This window comes from Petaurus breviceps, unplaced genomic scaffold (genome assembly GCF_028583685.1).
Source record: "Petaurus breviceps papuanus isolate PSGF00001 unplaced genomic scaffold, PetGlider_PUasm1.0 582, whole genome shotgun sequence".
NCBI lineage: Eukaryota > Metazoa > Chordata > Mammalia > Diprotodontia > Petauridae > Petaurus > Petaurus breviceps.
In genome coordinates this window covers 15700154-15725479 of record NW_027186390.1, presented here as the reverse complement: position 1 = coordinate 15725479, position 25326 = coordinate 15700154, and the positions used below count along the sequence as shown (strand labels likewise).

General features: G+C 36.8%; 1 protein-coding gene across 1 annotated transcript in view; it reads right to left on the bottom strand.

Moving 5' to 3' along the window:
- CNBD1 (cyclic nucleotide binding domain containing 1) overlaps window positions 1-24964 on the bottom strand; it is a 492475-nt gene extending 467511 nt beyond the window's left edge. The window contains exons 1-3 of the mRNA XM_069103480.1: window positions 24870-24964; window positions 24139-24211; window positions 3687-3800 (exon numbers count right to left, since the gene is read on the bottom strand). Of these exons, the coding sequence (XP_068959581.1) occupies window positions 3687-3760 (74 nt within the window). The 5' untranslated portion in view covers window positions 3761-3800; window positions 24139-24211; window positions 24870-24964. The remainder of the gene's footprint in view (window positions 1-3686; window positions 3801-24138; window positions 24212-24869) is intronic.
- Window positions 24965-25326: the final 362 nt, after the last annotated feature.

The window sequence follows — 25326 nt, the reverse complement described above, 5'->3', positions numbered from 1 at the left end:
AAAGAAAGAAAGAAAGAAAGAAAGAAAGAAAGAAAGAAAGAAAGAAATGGGCTTGGGGTCACCAAGTCTGAGATCGAGTTACCTAGTTCTTTCATTTACTAATCATGTGACCCAGGTAAATGTATATAAACTTTCCATGTCCCAAATTCCTTATTAATAAGATGGGGATAACAAGAAAACATGGAACTGTAGGGTTAAGGAGCATGGAATGAAAAAATGGAAGGTGGAAGTTGTGAATAATTTACTCAGGTAGTCCATAATTAAAGAATACAGGTACAAGGAGACTAAAAGATGGGAGTGGAAGTTTGTTAGCAATAGTAGTAGTAGTAGGAGCAATTTCTTTGGGAGAGAGGGGAGATGTTATAGAGGCCAGGAGCAGCAGGCTTTTGTTACTTCTTCTTTCTTTCTTCCTATCTATCTGCCCTCTCCTTTTTTGCCTCCTTTGCTGATTCCTCTTCCATAACCATAGGCATCCTTCAGGGTTCTTCCCTGGGCCCTCTTTTCTTCTTATATACTATTTCACTTGGTGATCTCATCACCTCCCATGGATTTAATTACCATCTCTATACCAATGATTCTTAAATCTACCCATCCTGCCCCAGTCTCTCTGCTGACCTCCAATCTTAAATCTCTAAAATGCCTTTCAGACATCTCAAACTGGATGTCCATTAGACATCTTAGACTCAATATGTCCAAAAAAACTCATTATCCTTCCTCTTAAACTCATACCACCACCACCACCTCTCTTATTACTGTAGAGGGCAATACTATCCTCTCAGTCTTTTAGGATTCCAAACAAGTCATCCCAAATTACTCACTATATCTCACCCTGCCCCCCATATCCAAGCTATTGCCAAGGCCTGTCAATTTGACTTTTGCAATATCTGACACTGCCACCACTCCAATATAGGCCCTCATTACATTATGCCTGGATTATTACTATGACCTGCTGGTGGGTCTGCCTGCCTTAAGTCTCTCCCCACTACAATCTATCCTCCATTTAGCCACTAAAATGATTTTCCTAAAATGCAGGTTCAATCATGCCACCTGACCCCCTACTTAATAAACTCCTGTGGCTTCTTACTGCCTCCAAGAGTGAATACAAAATGTTGTTTGACATTCAAAACCATTCATGACCTAGCCCCCTCCTACTTTTCCAGTCTTCTTACATCTTAGTCCCCAACACTTACTCTTCATTCAAGTGACACTGGCTTCCTGGTTCTTGCATAAACAAGACACACCATCTCTTGGCTCCCAGAATTCTCTGATTGTCCTCCCTGCCTAGAACACTCTCCTTTTTCTGCCTTTACTACTGATTTCCTTGGCTTCTTTTAAGACCCAACTAAAATCCTACTTTCTATAGGAAGTCTTCCCCAATCCCTCTTAATTCCAATTCTTTCCCTCTGTTCATTATTTCTTATTTATCCTGTATATAGCTTGTGAGCTTTTGGTATATATTTGCTTACATTGTTGTCTTCTCCATTAGATTGTAAGTTCCTTGATAGAAGGAATTGTCTTTGGCCTCTTTTTGTATTCAGTGCTTAGCACAGTGCCTTAATAAATGTTTGTTGATTTCTTGATGGGGTGGATATGGTGGATGTGTTCCAGCTTTTAAATGAGGCCTTTAAAGTTTCCTTCAGATGCCAGTACTTTCCCCTCACTTCCCATTTTTTAAAAATACTGTAATATTTACATGTGTATGTATGTATATATATATAATATATATGTGCATGTATGTATATATATACATATATATGTTTTCTCTTCTAATAGAACATAAAGAGATTAGGACAATATTTAGCATATAGTAGGCACTTAATAAATGCTTATTCCCTCTCTTCTCTCCCCGCCTTGAAGGCACAGAATTGTCTTTGTCTTTTTACTTCACTCAAGCACTGCGCTTGGCATATAGTAGGCACTTATTAAATAATTGTCCATTGGTTGATTGTCTCAATTATGTGCTCTTTGAAAAAGGAAAGCTGATCTTAGAAGACATGATGGAGCTGAAATACAATTCAGGGAATTGAAATATTCATTAAAAAAAAGGCAATTCTACCCATGGGTCTACTTATGCTACCAACAGAGAATAAACAGCTCATTAACTTCTTCCACGTCCTTTGACTTCTTCATATCATCAAGGTTCTATTTCCTATATTGCTGCTACTCAAAGAATTCATACCTTCTCCAAGTAAGATGCATTTGAATCTCATTGTCAGCAACAAAAATAAGCTTCCTTTTTTTTCCTATTCTACCATTGCCACTTTATTATGTAAAGATCAGGTTAGAGTAAAATAGCACATCAAAAAAATTATGAACTAAAGAATTATAGAATATCAAAGCTAAAAGTAATCTTCACATTTATCCAGGATATCACATTCGTGTTTGTTTTTTGTTTTGTTTTTGTTCATACCTGCAATTTTGTCAGTGGGGGACATTTCCTGTGTGGAAACTCCCTTCACTATGGTAGGTCAGGAACTCATCTTTAACTTAGGATCAGAGGCTCACAGGTTTAGCATTAAAAGTTTCCTTAAAGTTCATCAAGGCCAACTCTATCATTTTATAGAGGATGAAACTAAGGCCCAGAGAGGTTAAAGTACTTGCTTAGCTAAAGGAGAATTTGAACTTAATTCTTCAAGTCTCCAGCTCTCTATCCACTACAGCACATTGCCTCTCATAGACTTACAGAATTGTCTGAGAAACTGAGAGCTGAAGAAATGTGCCCATGTTCATTCAGTTAGTATTGTGTCAAAAATAGAATCTGAAATTAGATCTTTCTGACTCTATCTACTATGACATCCTGCCTTGTACAGTTTTGGGCAGCTAGGTGGCAAAGGGCCTAGAGTACCAGGCCTGAAGTCAGGAAGACACATCTTCCTGAGGTCAACTCTGGCCTCAGACACTGACTAGCTGTGTGACCCTGGGCAAGTCACTTAACCCTGTTTGCCTCAGTTTTCTCATCTGTAAAATGAGATGAATAAGGAAATGTCAAAACTCTCCAGTATCTGTATCAAAAAACTGAAAAACTGCTGATCAACAACATTAACAGATTTTTTTTTAAGAGAGACCCAAAATGTGACTTTCCCAAGGTCATACTGAGTTAGAAGACTAGCCAAGAAAAAATTCCAGATCCTCTATTGATAAAATCCTGGTCTCTTTTAACAAAATAAGCTGATTCTTCATGATTCCTTTTATTTTTATCCAATTTAAAGTACTTCATCCTTTTTTAGCTTTCAAAACAACAGATACACCTTTGTCTAGGATTTTCTGCCTATATGCATGAGTTGAGCAAGATTAACTTCCCAAATCTTTTACCTCTCCTTTGTTTCAATGATCCACTCTCAGATAACTTACACATTTCAAAACATTCTCTACCAATAAATACCATCATTACCACTAGGAGTAATACATGTATGTTGAGTGGAGATGAACCCTCCAGATTGCTTTAATAACCTTCTGTTCATATACATCACAAAATGCCAGTAAGTGGAAATAATCATTTTGCAAAAAGATTGGACCAATGCATTACTGGGCAACAAACAGATGTTTCTGAATAAGCTGAAAATGAAGTTACCACTAGTTACCAATCTTTGTCTGCTGATATATAGTGGGGAAAACTTGCCCCTTACTTTACGTCTCATACACAATGTATATAAAGTGATCTATCTTTTAGAAGTCAAAGTACTTACGTTTTGGCTGGAGGTGTTGGGATGTAGGGCAAGATCTTCTTTTCTTTCTGAAATATTTTTTTATAATGTTTCATGAAGTTTTCATGTGCTTCTTTGGTGCTCTGAGCACCTTTTCTAAAGAGTTAGGTAGAAAATACATCTTTATTATACAGGATTCAAATTCATGCTATAGAATCATCAACATTAGAGCTAGAGGGTAAGGGGGAGAACAAAGAAATTACCACATTCAAAGGTTCCTGAGCTCCTTGCAGAGCTTTAAACACATTCATGTGACTCAATCAAAAACAAACAAATCTGTATTTATGAATTGATATGTCTCATTAATGAATAAGCACTTGACATAATAAAACACTGAATCATTAAGCCAGTAGAGCCCTTTCCAAGCTGTTCACAGTACCTCTCCCTTACTGAAGCACTCCATCTGGACCCCCATCCTTATTGTGGCCCCTCTGACAACATTCTCCTCTACTCCCACCACTACTCTGCCTGAAACACATCAGTATAGCATTTGTTGTTGTCACATTTCCTTTACTCTGCTTCCACTTTTTAAATTGTTTACATCTAGATCCATTGAGGACAAGACCTTCAAAAGTAATAGTAAACTAACCTCCTAAACTCATTGACCTAAAGGAAGAAGGCTATAGAAGCACCTCAGGCATCTCCTTCCAGTTCCCAGACTACACTTATGCATTATAATGTAAACTTTCTGGGAAAAAATTATTACTTAGTCTATTAAATTACATTAACTTGCAAAAATTAAAACTGGCAGTGTGGCATAGTGGATATTCAAGTCTAGCCTCAAAATCTGGAAGAACTGGTTTCAAGTGCTACCTTTCACACATGCTACCTGTGTAACAATATACAAATCCCTTAATCTCTCGGTGCCTCACAAGGGCACCTCTTGAAAAATGAAGATTTTGGAGGACTTATTACTCAGAATCAATTTATTAGGTGTTAGACAATGTATTTAGTGCTAGGAATATGAGGAAAAAAGTAAAAACAGTCCCTTCCTTCAAAGAGCTGCTTGCATTCTAATGGAGGAACCAGCATGTATAATATCTATATACATATTTACATATACATGTATATTCACAAACATACATACATATATACATGCTATATACAGGGTAGATGGAAGATTACCTTATTATATCAGAGGGAAATATACTAATAGTTGGGGCTTCATAAACCATAGGTCTAGGTTAAAAAATACAAATACAAAAATATACATGGCTCTTGAAGTAGCTCTTCATGAAGTCATATGCTGAAAATATTTTTCAGTGTCTCTTCTCCCTCAAAAGTTTGCAAACCCCAATTATAGTTAAGTCCCTTCATTATAGATGAGGAAATTGAGGTCTATGATTAATGAAGGTTTGGGGGTTTTTGCTCTTTTGTTTTCTTTTCTTTTTTTCCCAGGTTCACTCTCAAGTCTTCTGATTACTAGTTTGGTGATGTCATGATCATGACTTTCAATTTCTCATGATTTCCCTCTTTCTATCTTCCAAGATGAAGATGTTTAGTCATAGAACAGCATCATATTGAACTTACTGCTTAAGAGAGATGGCAAAATACAACAATAAATATGTTGGACTGGGAAAATTTTATTAAACATACTGCCCTTACTAAATACAGCAGGAGACAATATAAGAGTCCGGGCAAAGGGTTGCTCCAGAGCTCTAGCTGCAACAAGAAATAGGACCAGACCAGTAAAGAGTTCAGGGTCATAAAGAGCCCCAGACTTAGTAGGAGACAGGACCAAACCAGCACACAGATACACTGTACCCAATCTAGAATAGAGGGCAGACTGAGACTGAACACAAAGACATAATATCAGAAAATTCTGGAAAGGCATGGTCTAGTCTTAACCACTATATCCAGGACAAAGCAGATCCTGTCCACATCATCTAAGAGTATGGACAGAAGTTGAGTTATACCCAAGCACAAGCCTCCAGTCCAGAAATTAAAACTAGAGATATGAGCAAACAGAAGAAACAGTAAAGCCATTAAAGAAATACCTTGGGAAGGAAGGAAGGAAGGAAGGAAGGAAGGAAGGAAGGAAGGAAGGAAGGAAGGAAGGAAGGAAGGAAGGAAGGAAGGAGGGAGGGAGGGAGGGAGGGAGGGAGGGAGGGAGGGAAGGAGGGAAGGGAGGAGAAACAAAGGAAGGAAGAAAGAAACAAACAAACAAAGAAGGAAGGAAGGAGGGAAGGAGGAAGGATGGTTAGATTCAGGGTGCAAAGGAAAGTTCTACTTGCATAAAACCAGACTATAAACTATCCCAAGACTACCAAAATAAGAAAGTACTATTGAATGGGTATCCCCTCCACCTACTCACACCTCAGACTGCCCTTCATTTCTCTTTTTTATGGGATAATATGTAACTTCTTTAGACTGGCATTCAAGGCCAGTCTAAAGGCCATATGTTTGGAGGGGTGACAGTAGGACAATTGGGATTAAGTGACTTGCCCAAGGTCACATGACTAGTAAGTATTGTGTCTGAGGCCCAACTTGAACTCAGGTCCTCCTGACTCCAGGGCCAGTGCTCTATTCACTGTGCCACCTAGCCGCCCCCCCCACTTTATGTTATATTTATCTGTGTGTGTGTATGTGTGTGTGTGTATATCACTTCCTCTCCCACCCTTCCCCCAGTAATCTCCTTGAAGGTAGGTACTATGTCTTTTTTCATTTTGGGATCTCTGTGTCCTCTCACAGTCTTACACATAGTAGGCACTTAATAGATACATGCCATTGAATTAGATTGGCAGAAGTATCAATCCCATTACCAAAACCACAGGGAATATCTTTTTTTAATGTACCATAAAGCTTTAAATAACCTTATAGTATACACTGTTGCCACACATCTATTTAAACTATTTGGAGGACTCAGAGAAGCAAAACACATTTTCATAAGCGGCAAATTAATTTGGTGCATTTATTTTCTTATTTATATATGACCATAAACCAATTAGTGGGAAACAGACCAGAAAATCATATCTATTCATTAAATTTTCTATAGATTATGTGCCCTCTTGGGCTTATCAGACAAGCCAAAACCCCAACATTTACATATCTTATCTAATAAGAATCTAGCAAAATATGAATGTCTATCTTCCACATTAGGAAAGGAACAGGTGCAATTTTGTATGAATTAAGCTAATTTCTCATACCTCTAACTTTTACTGATAACTAGATTTCATCCTTTTATTAGAGTGTCTTAAAAATTACCCAGTGATCATACTAATGTATTTTTAATATGCCCTTGACCCAAACGAAAAGGGTATACCACTAGAAGCTATCTCAGACACCTCAACATTAGCACTCCATTCTATAAGGTCTACTCAATTCATTGTGTATATCTTATTTGAAGAGATTAGACTCACAGATTTCATTGTTTTTTTCTATTGAGATATTTATGTATTCAAGTTTCTCTCATGTTTGTTGTCCTGTGATTTCACAGCCCACTCCCAAAGGATTTCAAATTCCTAATTCAATTAGTTTATTGATATCAAGTCTCTAGTTTTCACTTCTGACGGTTTCCTGAAAACAAACTCAAATTATTTCTTCCATAGGATTATATTTCAAAGTCAAAGCTTTAAGACTAAATCTTAATATTAAAAATAATAGATGGCTTTTACGTTCCAGATAAATATGGTTCTGACATACTAAACTAACAAGCATTTCTTGTTCTCAAATTGTTTGCCAAATTTAGAGAAACTTCATGGCAGAATGTATATGACTTAAAATCAACCTAAAAACATCTAGCATGGTGTAATGGGAATGCAAATTTGGAAGATCTTCCCTGCCCCTAGGCTAAAATGCACCTGAAGCCTGGGGAGGGAGGCTTGTTTTTCAGTAGATACTTCTTGATTGGCCAGTGAGTCAATAAGGTTGTTACATTCTCTGAGCCAGGAGAAGGCTATATAAGCCCTGATGTGTAGCTTTGTTTTGGGACTCACTTTGAGAAGTGTTCTGTGATTTGATCTGAATTCTGGGAAGCTGTTGTTGAGAGTCCCCCGGCTTTGAAAAACCCAGATGTGGAAACCTAGATGTTGACTGGGTATGGATGTAATGGTTGGACAGTTTGGAAATCTGTCTACTTGATCTGTTTCTGTCTTGATAATTCTGCCTGTATGCTTTGAAGTTCGGGGTGCTGACCTTTTTCCCCTGAACAAGGTAAACGATATATGTCTGACTGATTAAAGTAAGCTTGTTAACCCATTTTGAGTTGCTTTCCTTTAACAAAGCAGATCCAAGAACCTGTATGGGTGAGCAGCCACCCTGAGCACGCTTGGGGTGCTTGCTGCTACACATGGTATTATGGGTAGGATACTAGATTGGATATTATTAAGACATAGACTCAAATCCCACCTCTAACATTTATTTGCTATGTAACTTTCTTTGTACATCTATTTGCAATTTATCTGCTAATTCATTGGGAAGAGATTCCACAACAGAAGCTTCCTACAATTATGAAACCACAGAATTATGGAGGAATCTATATGAATCTATTATAGACATTAGCCTGATGTGTTATTGCTGTTTTTTCCATACAAAATAGCTTCAATTATAATCTGTACTTGAAAACCCTTCATTCTAATTCTGGAATACTTTTACACAGTGGAGCCCCTTTGATTTGTTACTAATTCCTCGTCACTGGTAATAACTAGTAATTGTTTTTATATAGGATTTTTCAGTTCAGTTAGTGCTTTTCTCAAAATAATCCTGTTAAGTAATAGGGCAAAGATAGGACTAGGGTGGGGCAATTTAGACTCTGACACACATCAATTAATCAATCAACAAACATATATTAAGCAACCATTACATACCAGGCACTGCTCTAAACACTTGAGATTCAAATAAAATAAATGAAACAATCCCTGTTTTCAAGGGATTTTTATTCTAATAGACGCAACAACAAGAACACAAGGTCAATATATACAAGATAAATACATGTAAGTACAAGGTAACAAAATGCATGGTGGATTGAGAGGAAGGTCACTAGCAGTTGGCAGGATCAGAAAAGTCTTCATGTAGATAGGGGGATGGAGTATGAAGAAAGAGGAGTCTATGAGTCCAAGGTGAGGAAAGAACATACTCTTTGCATGGGGGACAAATGGTACAAAAACAGAAAAATGGAAGATGAAATATAGTGTAGGCCAGCGTCTAAGGGAGTAAAATTCTGACACCTGCTTTGCCTTCCCCATTTAGCCCTGAGCACAACTTGGTTGTCTATTGGTTCTGTGCTCTCCACGGTTCCTTTACCCACACAAAGGCTACCACACACCAAAAGGCTGTAGTTATCACACCACTCTCCAGTCTGTCTTCATAACAGGAGAAGGGATACATGTAGTCTGCCTCACACATTACCTGGCCTGGTGATCCTAGCTATGTGGGAAGATGGGGAAAGAAGTTGTGAAGACAGCTCCTACTAATCACATTGGTCACATCAATTCCCTCTACACTTCCACAGTAAACCCAGCCCTAATTGTCGTCTGCCCCCTGAACTTTCTGGACCCTTTATATATTATAAGATATTGGAAAGGGAACTGGATTTAGCATTAGAGGAATTAAATTCATATTTGATCTTAGCTACTTACTAGCTATATGACTTTAGGCAAATCATTTAGCCTCTCTAAGCCGGTTTCCTTATCTATAAAATGATAGGGTTATACTTCATAACCTCTAATGTCCCTTCCAACTCTAAATCTTTCACTCTCTGATCCTGGAGCTCTTATTCTTACCTTCCTTTCTTCTGGTGGTTACTAAAATCTAGCTTGCATCTGGAGATACCTCATCTTTTAGCGTATTCTTCCAAGGCTGCTTTTTCTGTTTCATGGGCTTCCCATGAGAAGGGATTGTTTCCTTCTTCATGCTTATGTCCCCAGTATCTAGTACAGCATACATGTTAATTAACTGAATTGAAATATTCCTTGCTTTGCATTGCCAATGTCAGACCCTCTTCTCACTATCACTCAGAAACTACCTTTAGACTCTTAAAGTTAACTATACTTAATTCACAACATTGTTTATTATCATTTTTGAACCTAAAAGTCACTGTTCTTCTGCTCCAATAAAGGCAGTACCTGACTCATAATCATCTTCTACACTTGAATCCCTGTCACTTTTGAGAACCACTGCCTCCAAGCTTGCTCAATTCCCATGAGCTCTATCTCCATTCCCTCTCAACTATGCAAAGAAGTAGATTAGACTCTAACCTCTTTTCTCTTACATTTTCACCCCAACTGAATCAGACCCAAGTGAAGGAATTCCTAATCAAAGGTCTTATAGAAAGGGCTTGTCATTACCCCCATTTACCCAATGAGCAATCTAATATTTAGAGATGGTATATGACCTACTCAGGGTCACAAAACTATTCAATAACAGAACTGCAACCAGAGCCTAGATGTTCTGACTACAGGATTACTGCACTTACACTTATATTCATGATGTCTGTAATTCACTACATTCCTAAATTCCTGGTCCACCACCATCCTATGGCTATTCATCGATGCTGCCAGTGGGAAAGGGAAGATTCAATTGCCAATATGATATGCCTACAAATTAGCCCTAATTTATTATTTTTGTTTAATTCTATTCAATGGAAGAAGGATTTATTAAGCAGCTATTATGAACAAGGCATAAAGGTAGGTGATGGGATATAGATATAAAAAATAAAAAGTCTCTGGCCTCACAGATCTTATATTCTTTTGGAAGAAACCACATATACCTGTATAAGTAAATATGAAATATATACAAAGTAGTTTCAGAAAGACACTAGCAACTGGGTCTGAGGGAATTGGTCAAAAAAGGTCTTATATAAGAGATAGCACTTGGGTTGTGTTTGAAGGGAGCTAGGAATTCCAAAAGATGAAGGTGAAGAAGTACATTTCAGATATGGAGGACAATGTGTGAAAACATATGGATATGAGAGCTGGAAAATCATGTGTGAGTAACAGCAAGTAGGCAAGTTTGACCAAAAAATAGAGGAGTTGGAGGACAGTTATTTATAGGGATGATATGAAAGTAAGCTGAAAACAGAATAAAAAGGCCTTTAACTGACCAAAAAAATATAAAGAATTTTTATCCTAAAAGCAAATGAGAGCCACTAGAGCTTCTTGAGCAGGATAGTGACATAATTAAAATAATTCTTTGGAAATATCAATGTAAAAGCTAAATGGATGGTAGGTTATTAAAGGGGAAAATCTAGAGATTATTACAATAGTTCAGGCTAAGGGTGATGATGACCTGAAATAGGATGATGATTTAAAAGTGAATAGTTAAGAGATGTTGTGATAATAGATTTAAGCCTTAGCAAAATATTGTATAAGGAAAAGAGAAAAAGAATTGAAGATGATTTTGAAATTGTGACCTGGGTGAATGACTGATGACACTCTTGACAAAAATAGGACAATAAGGAAAAGAGGAAATTGGGGGCGGAGGAGAGAAATAAGTTCTTTTTAGATAAGTCCTTTTTGAGATATCTGTGGGATATCCATTTGGAAATGACTAATAAGAAGCTGGTGGTGAGGAACCAGAGCTCAGGAGAGAGACTAGGTCTTGATTTATATCTCTGGGAATCATCTATATGAAGAAGATGAATGAACTCATGGAATATGGTAAGATAACTAAGAGAGTATAGACAGATAAGAGATAGTTGGACAAGTTGTCTATGGATGCCTATATTGGGGATGAGATAAAAATGATAAGCAAAAGAAACTGAAGAATTAGAGATGTAGGATGAGAATTTGGAGGGAAATGTCATAGAAACTCAGAGAGAAGAGAGTGTCCAGGAAAAGGGCTGGGCATCAGTGTCCAATGATGTTAAAGAGTCAAGAAGGATAGGGTCTGCGAAAAGAACATCAGATGTGACTATTACGTGATTATTAGACATCAAGCAATGGAATAAAGCAGGAGTCATCAAAAATATAGAGTACTGGCTAAAAACTAGACAGATAGATCAACAGAACAGACTAGACAAAGGAAAATCAGAAGCAACTGAATTTAGTAACAGGGTCAATAAATCAAAATAGTATTTAGGAAAGAATTCCCTATCTGATTAAAAGCCGCTAAGGAAATTGGAAATTTGTCTGGCAGAAATTAGGCTTAGATCAACACATTATACCAGATGCCATATAAGATTCTAAATGGATATGTAAAATATTGAAGATTGTATTGTTTAAAAAAAAAAGACAAGAAAATTAAATACCTCTCACAGATATGTGTAGGGATGAGTTCTTAACCAAACAAGGGGCAGAGGAAGTTACAAAATATAAAATAGATAACTTTGATTATGTGAAATATAAAAGACTATGAACAAACAAAACTAATGGATTTATGAGAAGGCAAGCAGTAAACACGGGGGGGGTGGAGGGATTCTTGGCATCAAATTTTACTAATACGGATTTGGGGTACAAGATAGATAAGTACATGTATGTGGTGTGTATATACAAATATGCATTATATTTGTGTGTATACATATATGTATATATTCAAAATTTATTCCCCAACAGAAAGTGCTGAAATATTTTAAAAAACAGTTCTCAGAAGAAAAATTGCAAACTTTAACTACATGAAAGAATAGTTCAAATCACTAATAAGAGAAATGAAAATCAAAACAGCCTTGACCTTTTACCTCATCCCCTGTACATTGCAAAGACGACAAAAGAAGGGAATAGTCAACATTAAAGGGTTTGTGGGAAGATAGGTATATTCGTGTATTTTTGGTGGAGTTGTGAATCAGAACAACTAGATTTGGATCTATTCAAATAAGGTAACTAAAATGTCGACAATCAGGGGCAGCCAGGTAGCACAGCAAGTAAGAGCACTGGCCCCAGAGTTGGGATGACCTGGGATCGAATCCAGGCTCAGACACTTAGCACCCACCCAGAAACACCTGGCCATGTAACCTTGAACAAGTTACTTAACCCCAATTGCTTAGGGGTGGCCAGGTGGCTCAGTGAGTAAGAGCACCGGCCCCAGAGTTGGGATGACTTGGGATCGAATCTGAGCTCTGATACTTAGCACCACACCCAGAAATAACTGGCCATGTAACCTTGAGCAAGTTACTTAACCCCAATTGCTTAAAAAAAATGTCTACAATCTTTGAACCAGAAATTTCATTACTAGGCATATACTCCAAGGATGTCACTGATAAGAAGAAAGTCCCCATATATGCCAAATTGTTCCTAGCAGCATTTTGGTGTGATAACAAAAAATTGGAAACAAAGTAGATAACTATCAATTAAAGAATATCTAGGGGTGGCCAGGTGGCTCAGTGAGTAAGAGCACCGGCTCCAGTGTTGGGATGACCTGGGGTTCAAATCCGGGCTCAGATACTTAGCACCACACCCAGAAATAACTGGCCATGTAACCTTGAGCAAGTTACTTAACCCCAATTGCTTAAAAAAAAGAATATCTAAACAAATTATGGTATATGAATGTAATGGAATATTACTATGCTATAAAAGATGATGAATGCAATGAATACAAAAAATGGATACACACATAAAAAAAGATACATACATAAACTGATGTAGAATGATGCAAATATAGCCAAGGAAATATCTATGACGACAACAATGTAAACAAAGAGAATAACATATACACAAAAAAAGCACAAGTGAATGTTGTGAAATCATAAAGAATGACTCAAATGGAGAGTCATGAGATCACACATACCCCCACCAGAGGTGGGTATCCACAACTGTTGCTCAATGCCAATTTTTTAGACTTTTTGATGTATTTATTAGTTGTGGTGATTTTTTTCCTTTTCTTTTTCTTCAAAAAATACCACTAGTTATATGAAACGGTTCTTTGGAAAGAAGTGAAAAGGGATGCTGAAGGAAACTATAGTGAAACTATAACTTTTTTAAGATTATTTTTTAACTTTAGAGAGATCAGTTTCACTTGAATGAGGGGGTAACTCAGAGAGAGGTGAGTAAGAGGGAAGAAATATTAAAGAAGAAGGCAGTAGATAGAAGCAAAACAGACCCTGGAGGGCACATGGGATGAAAGGGACAGAGGGAGAGGAAGAGGGGGAGCAGAGAGAGGGAGAGGGGGGGGGAAATAGTCTAGAAGGAAATTCACAGTCAGCATAAACTGAATGTAAATGAAATAAACTTACCAATAAAATGGAAATGGATAGCAGAATGGATTAGAAAAAAAAGAATCCAACCAAATGCTGTTTATAAGAAAAACACTTGAAATAGAAAAATATATAGTAAGGGGCTGGAGCATCATTTATTATGCTTCAGTTGAAGAGGAAAAAAAAGCAGAGATGACAATCATAATCTCAGACAAAGAAAAACAAAAATACCTAGTTAAAATTGATAAAAGAGAAACTATATTTTGTTAAAGTTATCACAGAAAATACATATTAATATTGAATATATATATATATATGTGTGTACCAAATGGAATAGAATCCAAATTCTTAACAGAAAAGTTAAGTGAGTCACAGGAAGAATAGAAAATAACACTATATTAGCTGGTGACCTCAATTTATCCATCTCATACCTAGATTAATATAATTACAAAATAATCCAAAGAAGAAGTTAAGAATATTAGTGAAATTAGTGAAAACAGACCACTGGAAAATATTGAATAGGAATAGAAAGGAGCATAACTATTTCTCAGCTGTGCATGATACCTTCCCAAAAAATGAGCAAACATGAGGGCATTAAAAACATCACAAATAAATGTAGAAAAGTAGAAATACTTAATGTTTCTTTTTCTGACCATAACAGAATTTAAAAAATGCATTCAATAAAGGGTCTTTGATGCATAAATTAAAAATTAATTGGAAATTAAATAACCTAAATCTAAAGATGGGTAGGTCAAAGAACAAATAACAGAAACAGTAATTTCATTAAAGATAATGGCAAGAATGGGACAACACACTAGAATTTGTGGGATGAAGCCAAAGCAGTACTTAGGGGACATTTTATATTTCTAAAGCTTATATCAATCAATGAAAGAAAGAGCAAATCAATGAATTTGATGTGCAAGAAAAAAACTAGAAAAATAACAAACTGAAAAATATCAATTAAACACCAATATAGAAATCCTGAAAATCAAAGAAGAGATTAACAAAAATGAGTTTTAAATTTCTTTTGCATTTTATATATAGATATATAATAGAATTTATTTTTCCTCTTTTCTCATTGAATGGGAAAGAGGGAAAAGGGGGATCAGAAAAGAGAGAATTTGGAATTTAAAAAATTAATTTAAAAGCTTATTTTTAAAAAAATGTTTAGTGAAATTGGAAAATGTTTAACAAAATAAATAAAAATACAATACATTTTTAAAATTTCCTCATAAAAATTGAGTTTGAATTTAAGATTAAGATTGGTAATCATTTCTAGACTTGTTGAATATAAGATCCTAGAGAGACATCAAAGACTTATTAATATCATCCCTTTGTGAAACATGAATCCTTCCCAAACATCTTCATAAGTAAATAGTTATGGTCTATTTAAAGACCTTCAGTTCTGGGTAAGCCATTTCTATCCCAGGCAATCCATTCTACTTTCAGATAGTTCTGGTTATTGTAAGGTGTTTTCCTTATATAGTGTCCTATATACATACATATATAATATACATACCTGTGGCTCCCATTACTTGCTTTTAGTTCTATTCTTCAAGGTCAAGCAAAACATGTTTAATTACCCTTCTACTTTGGAATTCTGAATGGTATTTTGCAAACTCTCACAAACAAACTAATAGCATTTCTGATTCTATATGCAGTAAAATCAAGAGTACACCATGGAGAGCACAAGATTTTAGCATCTCGTTCATTTATCATAATGGGCTTCTTCCTAAGGCCATCATTTTATGCCTGTATTCCACTAGCTCTGGCTCTTTCCTGGTCAATAGCAACACTATGCTGAGAAATTTTACACTACTAATGTCATTCTTCTTTTTTTTTATTAAGTTTTCTCACTTGTTCTCTAGGAAAATGGACTATTATGAACTTCTTCCTACAGCTACTGTTCCTCTTTTATTTCCTTCTTCCAAATATTTAAGGTAAATATTCAAATCTGTCCTTGGCCCTTCTATCTCTACATCATCTTTCTTAGTAATTTCATTCATTTTCAGAGCTTTTTCACCTTTATAAACAACTTTTCAATCAACAATTCTACTCCTAACCTCTTTTCTGAACTCTAGACTAGGATGTCTGGAGGCAGCTAGGAGGCTCAGCGGATACAGTGCTGGGCCTGGAGTCAGGAAGATTCATCTCTCCATGTTCAAATCTGGACTGAGACATTTACTAGCTGTGTGACCCTGGGCAAGTCACTTAACCCTGTTTGCCTCAGTTTCCTCATCTGTAAAATGAGCTAGAAAAGGAAATAGCAAATCACTCTAGTATCCTAGCCAAGAAAATTTCAAGTAGGGTGTAACAGCAAGTACCCCAGCATACCCAGGATGACTACTAGCACAAGCTCTTTGATCTGCTTTACTAAAGGAAATGTGTATATGTATATATGTGTGTATACATATATATATATATATATATGTATATATGTGTGTGTATAGATATAATTCACTTAGTTCAGGGAAAAAAGGCAGCACCCTCAACTTCAGAAAATACAAACAGAAATTACAAGCAGACAAAAAATACAGACAGAGAAAATAACACAATTCAACAGACCAATAAACATGGCTTCTAGATGTCTGACCATTACATACACACATAGTTAGTTACCAGAGAGAGAAAAACCAACATCTGGGTTTTCAAAGTCAGGGGGCTCGATGGCTGCCCAGAGTCTCATCTGGCCAAATCAGACAACTCTTCCCATAAGTGAGCCCCAAAGCAAAATATCACCTCAGAGTACATATACCCCTCTTCAGGGTCAGAGGACTTCATAGCCTTTGTAACCCACTGCCTAATTACAAAGTAACAAAAGGTGTTGGACTTTCCGAGAAATAAGCCTCCCCCCACTCAAGCACTCCTGTTGGGTTCCACTTGAGGCCTATTAAGGGGCAGGGAAGATCTTCAAATTACCATTACCATTACATGGGGTCACAAAGAATATGACACAACTGAAAACCAACTCAATAGCAATGTTGCCTACCAACTAAAGACTGAATTTCTTAGCTTAGAATTCAAGGCACTCTCCAGTTAGGGTCCAATCTACCATTCCAGTCTTAGCTCACATTTGTTCCCATCACATACTATATGATGCAGCCACAATGGATTATCTACCAACCCTAAGTACGCCCTAATTGTTTGCTACCTCTATACCTTTGATCATACTCTTCCCTGTTCCTCTCATCTTCTTCCCTATGTCCTTATGAATATCCTATACATTCCAAAGTGCCTAGTTAAACTTCTATCCCTACCATGAAACCCATAATTCCTTTAAGAATGATTTGTCTTTCATTCTACTCATATGTCAATCATATTCTACTTTATGTATGTATGTATGTACATATATGTGTGTATATTATATATACGCATATATATATATATAATATGTGTGTCTTATCTTACCTCACTAGATGGTAAGTTCCTTGAGAACATGAATTATGTCATTTTTTGCTTTTGTGTCTCAAGTATTCAGATCCATTACACATGATAGTAAAGCGCTCAAGTGAATTTATGAGCTCATCAATTTAGAAATTCTCTCCAGAGATGCAAACTTCCTCTGTATAGTTCTTGTTCATGATCTCATATAAGTTTGTCTCAGGGTGTTGTACAATATTCTGGATATATTCCTTGCTTTTTCTAGTTACCTCAAAAACACCCATTTAGACCATATACCAGTTATCTATCAACATCTCCATTAAACAATCAGCTTTCTTTTTGATCATACATTTCTCTACGGATATCTTTAACTCTGTTTCTTCTCTGAAGTTCCTTATTTGTTATATGTTGAAGCCTATTAATATCTACCCTGCAACTCTTCTTTTTAATGCTTTATTAACTTCTGATTTACATCATTCGTTTCTGCCAGGTTTTGAATTACAAATTTTCTCCTCGTTTTTCCCCTACTCACTGCCCCAAAATAGAAGTCCCACAGGATATCCCCTCCTCCAATCTGCTCTCTCCCATATTTTCTCCCATACCCCTTTCAACTTTTCCAGTGGATCTCTATGCCTCAGTACCTGTATATCTAATTCCCCAATTACATGTAAAATGGTATTAATAATAGCATATATAAATATATACACAAACATATATATACATATATATATATTTGAATATTTGATTTTAAAACTTTCAATTCCAGATTCATTCCCTTCCTTCCTTGTCACCACCCTTACTGGGAAGATAAGCAGTTCAGTATAGGTTGTACATGTGTAACTAATGCAAAACAATAACATAGTAGATATATTGTAAAAGACTGACTATGTTTCCCTCCCTCCCACCTCCACTTGTTCTATTCTCTACTTTGATCCCGTCCCTTTTCAAAAGTGGGTGCTTCCAACTTCCATCCCCCCAGCCTGCCCTCCCTTCCATCATCATCCCGCCTCTCATCCCCTTCCCCCCCTATTCTCCTGGAGGGTGAGATACCCTATTTAGTGTGTATTTCACTCCCTCCTCAAGGAAGATTCAATAGGAATAAGGTTGACCCATTCCCTTTTGCCTTCCTATTCTTCCCCTCCATTGTAACCATTTTCCCTTGCCTCTTCTGTATGAGATAGTTTACTCCATTCTGTCTCTCCCCATCTCTTCTCATTATATTCCTCTCTCACCTCTTAATTTCACCTTTTAAATATCATCCCTTCTTGTTAAATTGGTCCTGTGCTGTCTATCTATGTATACCTATAAACATATATACACACATTCACATATGTATTCATATGCCCATATACCCTCATATATAGACATATATATATAAACATATATATATACATATATATATTTCTATTCCCTTCAACTACTGAGAAAAGTTTCATCAGTTACAATTATTGTTCTTCCATGTAGTAATGTTAATAGTTCAACTTTGATAAGTTCCTTATGATTTCTTTTCCCTGTTTACCTCCTCATGCTTTTCTTGCTTCTTGTATCTGAACATCAAATTTTCTGTTCAACTCTGGTTTTTTCAGCAAGAATGCTTGAAAGTCCTCTATTCTACTGAATGAACGTATTTTCCCCTGAAACATGATACTCAGTTTTGCTGGGTAGGTGACTCTTGGTTTTAATCCCAGCTCCTTTGACCTCCAGAATATCATATTCCAGGCCCTTTGATCCCTCAGTGTAGAAGCTGCCAGATCCTGGGTTATCCTGATTGTGTTTCCACAATATTCAAATTGTTTCTTCCTGGCTGCTTGTAATATTCTCTCCTTAATCTGGGAATTCAAGAAGCTGGCTATAATATTCCTAGGAGTTTTCTTTGTGGGATCTTTTTCAGGAGGTGATTGGTGGATTCTTTCAACCTCTATTTTGCCCTCTGGTACTAAAACATCAGGGCAATTTTCTTTGAGAACTTCCTGAAGGATGATTTCTAGGTTCTTATTTTGGTCATGGCTTTCAGGTAGTCCAATAATTTTTAAATTATCTCTCCTGGATCTATTTTCCAGGTCAGTGGTTTTTCCTACGAGATATTTCACACTGCCTTCTATTCTTTCATTTGTTTGGATCTGTTTAACAGCATCTTGATTTTTCATAAAGTCATTAGCTTCCATTTGCTCCAATCTAATTCTGAAGCAATGATTCTCCTCATTCAGCTTTTGAGATTCTTTTTCCATCTGGCAAATTCAGCTTTTTAAGGCACTCTTCTCCTCATTGCCTTTTTGAGCCTCCTTTGCCATTTGAGTCAGTCTGTTTTTTAAGGTATTATTTTCCTCAGTCAGGCTGTTGACTCTCATTTCATAATTTTCTTGCATCATTCTCATTTCTCTTCCCAATTTTTCCTCCACTTCTCTTATCTGCTTCTTAAGGTCTTTTATGGCCTGTAACCAGCTTGTATTTTCCTTTGAAGCTTTAGGTGCAGGAGTTCTGACTTCACTGTTTTCCTCCTGTTCCATGCTTTGCTTCTTTTTGTCCCCAAAATAGCAGTGTAATGTTGGAATCTTCTGTCTGTCTTGTTTCCTTTGCCTGCTCATTTTGCCACTCAATTACTTGACTTTTGGGCTTTTTGCCCCAGTAGCACTCTGCCACCAGACAGGGGAGCTTTCATCCCAAACGCTGGGGTTTTCTGAGTTGCCAGAGGAATTAGATGGGTGCCCTCTCTGAAGCCTCCACACGCTCTGGCAAGCTGGACACACACCCAAGAGCCTCCACCCTAGACTGCAATCCAGATCCAAGCAGGTTAAAGCAAGAGTGATTACCCCTCAGACTGGTGCTTGGTCCCCCTACACCCTGCAGGCCAGGAGCTGAAGCTGCCAGGTGGCGCTGGCTGGCTGTGCCAGTGTCTCAGTGGCTTCTCACCCTGGGGGTAAAAGCCACACACTCCCACTTACTGGTCCCAAAGTCCAGACTGTACTGACCTCTCACTTTGTCCTTTGTGTCTATGTGTTGATAAATCTGGAAACTGCCACCGCTACTGCTGATCTGGAGTCCCTCTGGCCGGGGGCTGGTCAGGCCGGCCCTGGGGCTAAAGCCTCGGCATGGCGCTGGGCTCGGCTCCCAGAGCGCTGTGCTGGATTCCTGCCAGCCTGCCGGGCCGTCCTCAGCGGGAGGTTAGCTTCTCTGTGTCATTTTGTGGGTTCTGAAGCTCCAAAGTTTGTTTAGAGTCCCGTTTTTACATGGATCGGGGAAGGTGGAAGTCAGAGCCGCGGGAAGATCCTGCTTCTACTCCGCCATCTTGGCTCCGCCCCCCTGACTCTTTATTACCCTGCAACTCTTCATTGCCCTCTCATAGTACTCACTTTTAATTCTTCAGTGTCTTCCTTGACTCACTATCATACAAAGCCAACAAAATATTGTTATTTTTCAAAAGAGTCAGTTTCAGTAAAAGTCTGGGCTCCTTAGAAGAGTTTTGCAATTTCTTGACTTTTTTGTATGTCTAATTTGTCAAAATCTCCTATTTGTTGATTATTTACATGTAATAATGTTAACAGTTTTTCTTGAGTGAATATTTTTACATAGACATTTTCTCAGAACTTTCCTACGTTTATCTCTTTAGTTTCATATTTCATGTTTTAGAAAAAAAACCCTTGAAGATCTGTTTTCATCTTTTAATTGTGTCGACTACGGCAATATATTTTGTTAGTTGATAGTGATGAGTCAAAATGCAGTTATAAAGATAATATCTAATTCTTATATATTTTATTCTTGGGAGTGCAGGAAATGTATTATGTAACAAACTGTTTTTCTTCGTGTCAGGATAGCATAGTGGAAGGAACATTAGCTTCCCAGAAGACCAAATTTTGATTGTCAGCTCCATCACTGATTATCTATTTGACCTTAAGAAAGTCACTTTTTTAATCTCTCTAATCCTCAGTTTCTTCATCTTAAAACTGCAGTGATTTTATTCACACTACCAATGGATAGAGCATTGACTGCAATCATAAGGACCAGAGTTCAAATCTAGTCTCAGACGATTGATCTTCATGAAGTAACTTGATAACCCCAGTTATAAGAGAAGGGGTGGGGGAAGTGGAGAGGAAGAGGGAGAGGGAGAGAGGGAGAGAGAAAGTGAGGTTTTGTAATTCCCAAGGGAGAATAAATAGTACTAATATCATGAGGTATACAGTGGGTTTTATTCTGAAATATCCCTGACTCATGATCCACAGTGGTGTATTGGCTATCTGAAAAAACAATCCTCTTGGATTGGGAGGGTACAATTAGACAACAGACTTAAGCTCCATCATAGCCAAATTTTGCATCTCTCAAAAGCTGGCACAATGCTATGCTCAAAATAGATACTTAAAAATAATTGTTGGGGCGGCTAGGTGGTGCAGTGAATAGAGCACCAGCCCTGGAGTCAGGAGGACCTGAGTGCAAATTCAGCCTCAGACACTTGACATGCTTACTAGCCATGTGACTTTGGGCAAGTCACTTAACCCCAATTGCCCTACAAAAAGCAAAACTTAGTATTATTATTATTATCAAATGTTAACAAGGGGCAAAATACAATGTGGAAATGCTCTGCTCCAACCAGGAGTTATTCATACATATGTTAAGAATTTTTGATCAGTATAACCATAGAGAATGAACAACCTTCTCACTATTAATGGTCATATACAGCATAAGAAAGGGAAAGGTATGTTTCAAAAAGGTGTTTTCCAGGGCTGAGAAGAATATCTAATACAGAGTCCAAGTGGAAGAGGGGATTCCCTAAAAAAGGAAAAGTCTTCCAGATGTTTCTATTTGTTAATTACATGAAGCCCCAGAACATTGCAGGGCCTCCTTCATTAGATCCATGAACAATAAAAAGAGATTGGTATAACAATTCAAAAAGGAAAAAATAAATGAATGAAAAATGCCTATTGTCTAGACTATGGCATTCAGCTAGACAGGCTTGCTATGGAGTTAGAGTATAAATATATATTATTTGGGAAATACACTGGAGAGAGATAATAAGTTGGGCCTAGAATTGTATAGGAGGAAGAAAGTGACTGGAATTACATTGAGAAATTGGGCAGCGCTTTTAGAGGCTACTAAACTGCTCCAAAATAAAGACTTGATTTTTAACACAAATGTTCTCTTAGAAGTTTTATATGATTACTAGTCTTGCAACGAAACAAACGCCAAGGTATCAAATTTGTGAGTGACCCAATAGAGAGAAACAAATGGTAGACACAAGTAAGCCACAGCATATGGCTCAAAAAGTGGTAGCAGTGATACAGTGGAGGAAAGTGGAAGTAAGCTAGTTATAGAGCAAGAGTAAGAGGGCATAAATGAATTACCACCATAATGTTCTACTCTTACTCATGAAATGTAAAAAAAAAAAAAACCTAGAAGAAGCCTCTCATGAATTTTCTGCATAGAATCTATGAGAGAACTTGAACAAAAATCAAAAGCACAGTAACAAAGAGTTTCAATTCCTATGGAGAAAATGCCCACAGCAAAGACACAGGTAAAACAAAATGGCCACATGGTATAATTGATAGTCAGCCAGAGAGTAAGGAAGACATGGGTTCAAGTCCTGCTTCTGACCAATACTATGACCCTGAAAAATTCACTTAAATTTCCCAATGCATCCAGACAACTAAGACTTTAAATTGCAAAGAAAGAACCACCTGCAAAGAGGTGTATGCCTCAATTCCCCCCCAAAAAATACACTTTATTGACTTTAAGAAGTAATATGAATATAAATATTATATTTATATAACATATATATATATTATATTTATATAACATATATAAATATATATAATATATATAAATAAAATGAATATATAATAAATCAGACAAAACGTCTATACCATGGATATAAAATGTTCTGACAACCAGAGAAAAGATTTAAACACTCATAAAGTAAAACCTGATATTGTCCAAGAAAAGACTGGAATATCAAGGAAGCAACATCGGTTCCTATTTTTAAATCATAATAAATAAATTATTAGTTCTCCAGATAATAAGACAAATCACACTATAAATATGCATTTGCCCTAACTTGTTTCTAATCATCACAGATGTAGGAGGTCTTTCTTTACTAAAAACAATCATTAAAATGATCCTATTTATTGAGATTTGGGCATGTAAGGAGGCCAGTTCACTATATTGGCCCAATTCTCTAGTTATAGCTTAATTTTCTCTTTCCCTTGACTAATAGTTCTGGGCAAACATTTTTCATGCTCTTAGGCACCCTAAGAAACACAAGTAAATAGCATGCTGCTTTCAGTCTGAAAGGAAAACAAACCATCAAAACACTAGCATATTTTTCAAAAGATTTTAAAATATGTTCTCCTATAAGGTCCCTTCCAATTCTAAATCTCTGAAATTATAAATATAGGCTTCTCTGTTGAGAAGGTGGGCATTCTAATTCAAAGGACACCTTTTTATATTCTAGCAATGGTAATACACTTACTCATTTCAGTGTTCTTTTAACCACATACTAATGCCTTCTACAATACAAATGCATGTTTTGGACCCCGACTTGTAATTTCATTCTTTAGATAATTCCCTGTGAATTCAGAGCAAGAACAATAGCCAAATAATAAGTTCTAAAGACCAGGCTGAAGCATTGAGGAAATGAAATGACTTATCCACAGTCAAACAGTTATTACAAGTCAAAGCCAGGACTTGAACCCAGGTCTCCTAGATCCCAAGGCTAGACCTATTTTCACTATGCTATACTGCCTCAATATGCACTAAATATTAGAAATACTATATGGGCTTATGTTTGTTTCTTTTCTACTAAATTGTTTCATTAAATTTATTTAATGAAATGGCATTTATTCTAGAAAAATGAGCTGAGAATCAACAATTGTTTTATTCCTATATGATCTCCCCAAGTTACATTCCTTTCTATTTACTCAAGCTTTATAAATTTTATAAATTTATTTCTATATTAATAAATTTATATATTTATAAATTTTAAAGCCAGCATTTTATTCTTACCCAGTTTTAAGGCCTTTGATTTCACACAGTTTTTCTAGTTGTTCATAATCAATTCGTTTAGAAGGATTTAATTCTGCCAAAAAAAGAAAAAATTTAAAGTAAGCAAATTTCTAAAATCACATAAACTGAGGTAAGTGTGTAAATGAAGTTTAATACAGATAGTTAGAAAATTCAGTGACTATTGAAATGAAATATTAGTAGCATTAATCTGATTTAAGTAACATTGATTTGGACAGTAGTTAAGTAAAATGTAGGTTAACTCACTCATTATTAGAGAGCAACTACATGACAGAATCTGTGCTAAGTACTAAGTATACAAAGGGGGAAAAACTCAATCCCTACCCTTAAGAAACTTACAATCTACTATGTCTACAGATATATTTATACCAAACTTATAGAAAGTAAATACAAAGAAATTGGAAGGGAAGAGGAAGGGAACACCATAAGCCTAACATTTGGGGAAAATCAGGAAAAGCCTTTTGTAGGATTCAAGCATTTGAACTTAGCTTGGAAGTAGTTCATTAAGGCCCCTCCATCCAGATGTGTCTCTCAGAATCTTAAAATGTGGGATGCCACACAGAAGCAACATTTCCTAAAACAGGAGGCTTTCCATGGGAAGATAAAGTAGAGTTAGTTGAAACTGAAGATATTAGACACCTACTGGTGTTTGGAAAAGGAAAGGAAAAGTGAACTATTCAATCCCTGCTCTTAATTGTACCCCATCTTCTTACCTTGTTCTCTATTTCAGTGATCTCCAAAGGGGAGGCCATGGAATAACCACAAGGGGACTCTAGCTTGACTCCAAAGGGTGAGTAATCAGCCAGTCAGAAGGGAGAAAGATGAACTGAATTATATCTCTTCCCTCCCACTCCCCAGTGAATTATAAGCTTATCTGTAATATAATTACCTCATGTTGTTCCACAATTAGCTTGGCCTTCAGTGGCTGACTAGGACAGGCCCCTCAGAACAAGCAACATCCCTACCTAGGTTCCTATGGCAGACTATTTACCAATCCTAAACCCAATCATTCCCATGCCCTGTCCATCACCACAGCACCTGGTTCTGCCTTTGGGGTAATGGTTAATGAGTAAGCCCTTATTAATTCTCTCTGTGTCTCTCTGTCTCTCTGTCTCTCTGTGTGTGTCTCTCTCTCTCTCTCTCTCTCTCTCTCTCTCTCTCTCTGTCTCT